Raw genomic sequence first — 8,978 nt, forward strand, 5'->3', positions numbered from 1 at the left:
AGCCGGAGATAATTCAAACCACCAATTGATATACGGTTCTATTCAGGTGTTTAGATCATACTTTGTGCATAACCACACTATGGAGTATACACTGCCTGTCATATATTATCATGCTTTAAGGTACCATACACATACCTTAAAGTGTGGCATATACTGCACTTTTTGGAGTAGATACACACTTTGAGGTATATAGACACATTAGGGCATATAGACACTGGGGTATGTATACACCTGGTGTATATTACACACTTGGGATATATCTCACACCTGGTGTAGATAGCACACTTTGCATAGACACCTCTCCACTGGGAGGGTTCTGAGAAGGGTTAATGCCAAAACTCTGGAAAGGTCCTGGGGTTAAGAGTATAGACCCTAGAACCAGATAAAACTGGGTACAATGCATTTCCACCACTTGTTAACCTTGAGCAAGTCACTTGCTCTGAGACTCAGTTGCTTCACCTGTAAAATGGGGATAGTAAAACTTACCTCAAGGGGTGCTTGAGAAAAGTAAACGAGGCAATGCCTACAACTGGTCCACCACAGTGTCTAGCACGTCAGGAACACTTAGTAAATGGTAGCTTTGCTATTGATCAAACGTTTAAAAGAATTTTATCATGTACATGTATTTTTTATTTTTTAAAAATCCATAAAATCAGATGTTCTGAGAGTCTTAAAGCTTTTGAAAACTCAGATAACAGACAAGAGGGCCACTTCATTCATATTTATTTCACATTTGATCTGTAAACTTTTTTATTTAAAAAAATCCACTGTCATTAGCAACATGTGCTGACATTAGTTTTTCTTTAGTGAAATAAGAGCGCAGGCCTTAAATTGTCTCTAAAACACGTAGAAAGGCAGATGTAAACACCAGGTCTCCGCCCTCCTCCCCTGACTTTGGCAGTTCATCAATGACATGATCTCAACCAGAAAAGCAGGGAGGGGGTAAAGGACAACACTTTGATACCTAATAGCTCTTGGGGCAGGAACTGTACAGCCTGGCAGGCCCATTTGTCTTTTCAAACTGTTTACCTTGGGCAAATTGTATCAGGTTTGCTTCTTCCACATAATTTCCACTCCTTGGTATCTAAAAACAGCAGCTAAAAGATTTCCCCACAGTCAGCACTTTTGGGACAGGAGGGGCACACATACATACAAGACAGAAACATACATATTCTTTTTCAAGCGGTGGCCCTGGAGGGAGAGAGGGAGCACTGGAAAGAGAGGTTTTAAAGTGAGTTACTGGGGCAAACAGTGCATCAGAGAATAATGGCTTTATACAAAGGGCTGATGTGAGGCAGAAAGGTTCATTTACTTATGTCCATCATCGTAATATTTACATAGGAAAAGGCAATTATGCTGTTAGGCACAGGAAAAAAAATGGACATGAATCTTTTCCTTGTCAGGAAATCTCAAAGCAGGTCCATGTCTAAGGGACAGTCACCAGTTGCTGGTGAAAAGGACGACATAGAGGGACATCATAACACCAGAAAGGGCTTGCATTGCAAAGGGGCTTGGCCTGAACCAGACAGCTGTGTCTGCCTGGAAGGCATATCTCCCAAGGCCAGGATTCCAACATCAAAACCAAGGCCAAGAGATATGGGGCCCCCATGTGTACTATCAAAAATAGTATATATTTACAGTGGGAGATGGGGAGGGCAGGCAGAGCTGCCCTGAGCATTTTTAAAAAAGAGAGAGAGAGAGAGTTGGGGATGGAAGGTGAATTAGCCAGGGCTAGGTAACGCCCATCCATTAACCGTTTGTGAGCCATGCCCTTGTAGTCCAGTGCTTGCTCTGAAGAGCTGAGAGCGCTGTACCAGGGAAAGAGGGTGAAAATACCTTTAGGAAGCAATACCGATTAGGGGTGGCCCACCAGGAAGCTGCCTCCAGGTCAGGAGTGGCCAAACCAACAACTGGAGGGGCACGGGCCTGGCAGCAAGAATGCTTCCCTCGTAGGAGCAGCAGACGCCCACCTGAAGGGGGCTGCAGAGCAACCCCAGGCGAGGAAACGCAGAGCAGGCAGGACCCAGGTTTCCGAGCGTCCTGGGGCTAAGCACCCCTCGATGCCCGCTGCCTGCGGTCGGCACGAATCTACACGAGCGCCCGCGGAAAGCTCACACGATCCGCTTCCTGTCCCCCCGGCAGAGGATCTTTTTGAAGGCGCGGCGGAAGTCGTGGTTGAAGATGGTGTAGATGACCGGGTTCAGCGAGCTGTTGCAGTAGCCGAACCAGAAGAAGAACTTGAAGAGCGTGCGCGGCACGGAGCACCCGACGGCCGTGAGAGTGTAAGTGAAGAAGAAGGGGAACCAGCACACCACGAACACGCCGATGACCACGGCCAACACGAACGTGAAGCGCTTCTCGCGGTTCTGCCGCCCGCGCCAGCGCGACGCCTTGGCGACCCCGGCGCGCTCCTCCCCTGGCCCCGCTGCCGGCGTTCCGAGCCCTGTGGCCCCCGGCCCGCGCCGCGGCAGGCTGTCCCCCGGCTTCACCTGGCTCGCCCGGGCCTTGCCCTTGGCCCGGGGGCCGCGCTCGTGTCTGCGGGGCCCCGGGGGCCGCTCGGCGTGGTCCGACGACGAGCTCTCCTCCAGGTCCAGCGCGTCGGCGTCGCGCGGCCCGGCCAGCGCGGGCTCGCCAGGAGCGCCGTTGAGCTGGGTGGGCAGCGGCTCGGTCTCCCCGCCCGCCGGGCCCGCGCCGCGCTCGGGGCCCAGGCCGTTGGGCCTGCGCTCGGCGCCCCCCGGCGGCGCGGCGGTGGCGGCGTCCGGACCCCGGCGGCTGGGCGGCACGCGGGTGCGACGCTTGGCGATCTGGTAGATGCGCACGTAGACCAGGATCATGATAAGGCAGGGCGCGAAGAAGGAGCCGATGCACGACGAGATGACGTACCACTTCTGGTCGTTGATCTCGCAGCGCGGCTCGGCCGGCTGCTGGCCGTCGCCGCCACCCTTCTTCTTCTCGATGGAGATGAGCGGCGGGAAGGAGATGACGGCCGAGATGACCCACACGGTGATGATGATGGCCTTGATGCGGCGCGGCGTGCGCTTCAGGTTGTACTCGATGGCCTGCGTGATGGACCAGTAGCGGTCCAGGCTGATGGCGCACAGGTGCACGATGGACGACGTGCAGAAGAGCACGTCGAGCGCCAGGTAAATCTCGCACCACGCCTTGCCGAAGTACCAGTAGCCCATTACCTCGTTGGCCAGCGAGAACGGGATGACGAGCGTGGCCACCAGGATGTCGGCCGAGGCCAGAGACACCAGGAAGAGGTTTTGGGGCGCCTTGAGCGCGCGGCTCGTGAACACGGCGATGATGACTAGCACGTTGCCGAACACGGTGAGCAGCATGAGCAGGCCGGCCAGGCACACCAGCGTCAGCGTCACCTGCAGGGAGTAAGGGGTGGCCCGGGTGCCGCCCCCCGGCGCCTCGGTCCCGTTCCAGCTCGCGTTGCCGGCGTCCGGCTGCAAGGAGCCCATGGGCGCAAAGCTGCCCTCGGACAGCGGCTGCTCCTGGCGGAACATGAACGCGGGCGCCCGCTCGCCTGGGCCTGCTGCCAGCTGCCTTCCGGCCCGGCGCCCGTGGGTCCTCCTCTTCCTCCGGCGCCCCGCTCGCCTGGCCGCGGCTCACATAGGGAGGGGGCCGCAGGGAGGCCGGGCCCAAGCTAGGGGACCGCTAGTGGCCCATGGCCCGGATCCCGCGAACTGCGCCTGGCCCGCGCTTCGGACGCTCTCGGTGGGCGCCTTCTCGCTCCGAGCTCCTAACACAGCCAAGTTTTATTTCTAAGCGGCGGGAGAGAGTAGGGCGAGCCGATGGATAAAGAGAGATTTATTCTTCAAGAAGAGAGAACAAAAATCATCGGTGGCCTGATAACTTGGAAGGATGACAGGAAATTAAATATACATATACATATACATATCTATATTTTGACTCTTGAGCCTGAGCGAAAGCAAGAGGTCTTACCGTGTGCGGGGCCCGCCCCCACCCCGGGAGGCAGCTGAGGGGTGCTGATGCGAGCTCAGGGTCCTATGTCTGTCTCCTTATATCCCCGAAGCGATTACCGACTCTCTGGCTCCCCCGAGACGCTGCGGTGCTGGCCGGGCCCGGCCCGGGGCTGAGGTGCTGACTCTGCCGCCTCTCGGAGCGCCGCGAGACTTCCAAAGTTGTGCGCCCTGCTGCGGCTGGGGCGCACTGTGCGGAGCTCGGGGGCGGCGGCGGCGGCGGGGTGAAGAGTGTGGGGGCCGCATGAAGGCACCCCCGTCCTCAGGCGGGCTGGGGCAGGTGAACTATCAGCTCTTCAGGAGCCGCGACGTTAGCAGGGGATCTCCTGGGCGTCGGCTTGGTGGGCGCCGAGAGCGGCTGGATGGGCCGGGGTCCGAGGACAGCGCGAGTTGGGGCAGGAGCGCAAGTCTGGGGAAGAAGGCGCTGGAGTGGCCAGGCGGCGGCGCGCCGGCTGCTCGGCGTCTGCACGGAGCCGAGGCCGCTGCTGCTCCGCTGCGCTCACGGTGGACACGTTTTATAGCCCCAGGATCAAGCCGGCGTTGCTGAGCAGCCGGCGTCAGCCCCCACGTGGGAAGCCGACCCTCCCCCGCCCCTCGCACCACCCCTCCACCAGTCTAGCGCCCGCGCCCAACACGGGACCCGGGGAGCGTCGCCCTCAGGCGAGATGAACCCTTTGGAGAGGCGGGTACCTTGAACCAGAGGCTTAAAGGGGGTGGGTGGCGGAGGGCGGGGAAGCGGCCCCTGCTGGGAGTTGGCGGTGCAGCTCCGGGCCGGCGGAGCAGAACACAACGGGCACCGGTGAGTGCCCCCAAGGAGCTGGATCTTGGGAGAAAAGGGAAGAAAGAGTGGAGGGAAATCCCAGCCCAAATCGAGGGAAGCAACCTCCGATGTGAGTCACAGCTGGAGCCTCCCAGCCCCGAGCCAGAGCGGACCCGGCCCGCCGGTGCTCCTAGCGGCTGGGGACAGAGGGGTCCTGGCGAGGGAGGAAGGCGCGGGTTCGGATGGAATCCCTGGAGCGGAATGGACAGCACCCACGGGGAAGTGGTACAGGCCAGAGTTCAGACCTTCGCTTAGGGGAGAAGTGGCTACGTGTCCTCCCAGCCGCCCAGCTGTCTGCGGGACATGCGCGACCCGGGGTCTGGACCGCGCCCCCTTAGACCGAGGTGGGGAGGGGTCCTGGAGCCGAGCGCTGGGACAGAGTTAGGACGCACTGACACCTGCTGGCCGCTCGTGGTCACGGCTGGAAGCGACCCGCTGACGCCGGGCGCCTTCTCCCTTCTCTTCGATCTTCTGCCTACAGAGCCTTCTCCTATCTCAGAACAAATTGGGTTCTAAGCTCAGAAAAGGAGAACCCAGATTTTGAATTGCACCCTGCCGTGTTGCAGAAATCTTCCTAAAGCAGATACTAATGTGTCTACTCCTGGCGGGAGTGAGGGTTTGTCTAATAAAGAAGTCACATCAGGAAGGGCTTAGCAGGCACCGCCAGCCAGAACCAGCATCCCACCCTGGACCTGCACACCCCACCCTTCCTGCAGATCCGAGAGAGGACAGGATCCTGCTTCCTTGGTTGCCCAGCTCTGGCCTGCTGGGAACCATTATGTTTTTGTTGAGGCAAGAAAGCTAGACTCCACCCTCCCACCCCACCCCCATTCAGATGCACACACACAACATCCTTCAGTAAGGGGAGGAGGGAGTGGCCAAGGAAGGGAGAATATTTTCCGTGTTCTCTCTGATGGAGGTGGGGGGCAGCGGAGAACGGCGTTTTTCTGTGCGTGCTAGTTGTCCTAGCATTGATTTTAATGGTCACTAGAGCACTAGCTTGCACCCTGCTAGCTGCACTTTTCAGATGAGCCACAAGCAGTTTAAGGGTAAAGCCCAGGAGGGTAGGAAATTTCAGCAGGAGAGAGATTAGATTTAAAGAAATGTTGTCTTATTTAAGGAACCACTAAACCAAAATGCCTTATGTAGTCACCTAAGCTGGAATTCCAAGGATGGAACTGCCTGTCTGTGCAGCCAGGTGCAGGCTTAGGTCTGGCTGGGGTCTAAGGGCTAAATTAAGGGCCCTGAGAATCACCTTCATTCCCAGCTGATGTCTACAATCTGCATCAGTGATAGTATCAATTCATGTAATTAATCTCAAAATCTGTACTTTCCAAAGTATTTCACAGAAGTCTCATTTGACTTCAGTTCCTTTGTCTCCCAGTCTTTGCTCTAATGGTATAACCTCCCTTTCCAGTCTTAGTTCTGAGCAGTGTTTCTGGTCTCCCTTTATGGACAATCTAAAGAAACTGAGAAGACAGAGAATTTCCTCACTCTGTTGAGTCATTCATTTTCCATCTTCTACTAAAGTCTCTGCTCTGAGGCTCTTGGCAGGGGTTGCAGACATCGCCAGTAGGCTCAGTTGGAAACGTGGCTACACTCATTTTTGCACAGCAACTAGGAACCCCACACCTCAAGTATGAATGCTAAGAGACAAAAATCAAAGCCCGTGGCAATCTGGGGTTTGCTGTGTTGCTGTTTGCAGAACTTAGGGACTGAGTCTTTGGAGACCATCACTCACCATCTCCACCCCAGCTTCCAACACACTGCTCTCCTTCCTATCTAATTTCAGAATCCAAACGGGAAATAAAAACAAAGTTTACAGTAATTACCTTTCTTAAAATGTCTGCTGCTAGCCTGTGTATGACACCTCTTGTCACATTTTCTAAATGCTTCCCAAACAGCCAGCTGGTTTCTTAATTTCCTGATTTGGAGTCTTTTCTCCTAAAATGGGAACAGGTCTTTTCAGGAGCCAGGAACCCTGAGGCCAGTACACAACGAATAATAATAACAAGTGCTGCCCTTTATGAAGTACCATGAAGTATACACCATGTGTACGGTGATATACATGGCCCCTTTATACACAGAGTTCTTCCTGTCATATGTCCTTATCACCACAGGTTCTGCCTCCTCAGTTTGTCACACAGGGTCAGTATCTCTGAGCTTTGAAAAGCTATGTGGACACCATTAATTTTTGCTAGAAAATTTCATGCTGTGCCAGCTGAGTGAGACATTGCTGAGCAGAGAAACATCCACAAAGACAATAATTCTCAACCAGGCCCATAGATCAGTATTTCCTAGGAAGAGAAAATACACTTAGCAATGCCCCACCAGGGAAATTATTGCTTACCAAGTCCAAGGTGGGATGCAGTATGTGTATTTTGACAAAACTCCTTGAGAGCTGCAGGTGTGCACACCTTGCTGAAGACTCACCACCCAAAGCAATAAATCTCAGTGGCGGACAGGCATGATGAGCAAGTGCCCTTGTGGGGACAGGAGGCAGTGTCCAAATTACCTGGGGACTTTTATGAAGCCAACTTGAGCTAGACAGAATGGGCCCCAGATTGAGAATCACTGCCCTGAGCCAGTGGGACTGCTACGACAGTATTGTAGCCCTCCAGGGAACTGGGCCAGAGCAAACAGTCGAGAGCCACTGTACATATGGAGTTTGGGCTTGATGGCCTGAGAAGGAGTCATTTCTGGGGACATAAATGGGGTCCTTTATTATTTATATCATTTATGAAAATAAATACTACTTATTAGCACTGACCACATGCCAGGCATAGTGCCAAGCAGTTTATGCGCTATACATTATACAATTCCCAAAACCGTCCTGTAATGTAGATATTATCATCTGCCTTTGCAGATGGGCGAAACTAGGCAAGAGACTAACTGCCCAGCTAATAAGTGGCAAGGACAGAGCTGAACTCCATTTTTCCTGGTGGTAAGCCCAATGAGCTTTGTAAGTGCCTTACTGTGAAATCTCCAGGCTTGATCACACTACCAAAGAGAAAGCTGCAAAATGTTCATCAGAAATGAGAGCATTGACAAGTTGGCAAATCCTCCTTCTAGCCCTGTCCTTTCAGTCCATTGCTGACTACTAGATTAGGACAGTCTAGGGCAAGATATATTCCTTCTTTCCATATCTAATGCCCACTCTTGGAGGCAACATCACATAGACTCTAGAAGACTGACCATTCCCCAACAGCCAAGCTGATGGAGAGCAAGCACTACACCAGCTGGTCAGGCAACCCCTGCATCGCTGTCCTCTTAGTAGATGCAACTTCCCCTCATGGGTGTTGTAAATATTTTATCATAGCTTAGATGGACTTTTCTTGCTCTAGCTTATCTATTCATTTGTATAGTGATCTAGCAGGGAGAAAGGACTGTCCTTTTCATCTTTGTAATCCCAGAGCACCTCTAAAACAGGCTTTTTAAGAATCATATTTCTAGAACCTACTCCTTGGGGATTCTGATTCAGTTGGATGAAGGTGGGGCCTGGGCATTTGCATTTTTGACAAGTCCATGAGTAACTCAATAAATACCAAAATATAAGACACATGAACATGGATACTTGATAAGTGTTTGTGTGATGAATGAATGAGTGAATGAATGAATTCTACTCACAATGAAGCTACCAAAGAGGCAAGCGGCACCCAGAAGTTGGCAAAGTTGCTGACTACAGTGGCTAGCAGTTTATTCCAAAATCAGGATTTATTAATAGTTGAGGTAGTTTAAATAGTTCAAGAACATAAGTATAGGATTCTCTCATTCTCTTTTTTCCTAAAAGGAATATGTAAGTGGAAGAAGATATATTTATAACTATCAGCTAGGTAATTTACCAATAAAAGAAAGCTTCTTAAGATAAACCATCTGTCCTCAAATTATATCTGAAATTAAAGTGTCAGGCAATATCAAAATTTATCTTGGCTTCTATATCTTCGATGGTGACTTCGTCTAACAGAAGTGAGGAAGCTGGCTGGGAGAGAATATTAATTGCTTACTTTTTAGAAAAAAAGATTTGACTGTCTAAGAAAAAGAAAACATGGCTCATTTCCTAGGCTGTGACAAAATCCTCACAAATAGAAGCAATTTGGTCATACACACACACATAAACACGGGCCACCCACTGCCCCCCCCCCCCCACACACACACACAGACACAGC

General features: G+C 52.7%; 1 protein-coding gene across 1 annotated transcript; it reads right to left on the reverse strand.

The window, feature by feature from the left end:
* Nucleotides 1–706: 706 nt before the first annotated feature.
* ADRA2A (adrenoceptor alpha 2A) lies at nt 707–4,483 on the reverse strand. The gene has a single exon (XM_021666875.2). It carries the CDS (start codon nt 3,513–3,515, stop codon nt 2,112–2,114), a length of 1,404 nt encoding a protein of 467 aa, XP_021522550.2. The 5' UTR covers nt 3,516–4,483; the 3' UTR covers nt 707–2,111.
* Nucleotides 4,484–8,978: the final 4,495 nt, after the last annotated feature.

The sequence above is a fragment of the Aotus nancymaae genome, unplaced genomic scaffold (genome assembly GCF_030222135.1).
Source record: "Aotus nancymaae isolate 86718 unplaced genomic scaffold, 86718_ANA_hifiasm-v0.15.2.pri h1tg000010l, whole genome shotgun sequence".
NCBI classification, from domain to species: domain Eukaryota; kingdom Metazoa; phylum Chordata; class Mammalia; order Primates; family Aotidae; genus Aotus; species Aotus nancymaae.

What these genes read in the sequence shown, in the direction of transcription:
- ADRA2A (XM_021666875.2), bottom strand. Translation starts at nt 3,515, where the DNA reads ATGTTCCGCCAGGAGCAGCCGCTGTCCGAGGGCAGCTTTGCGCCCATG.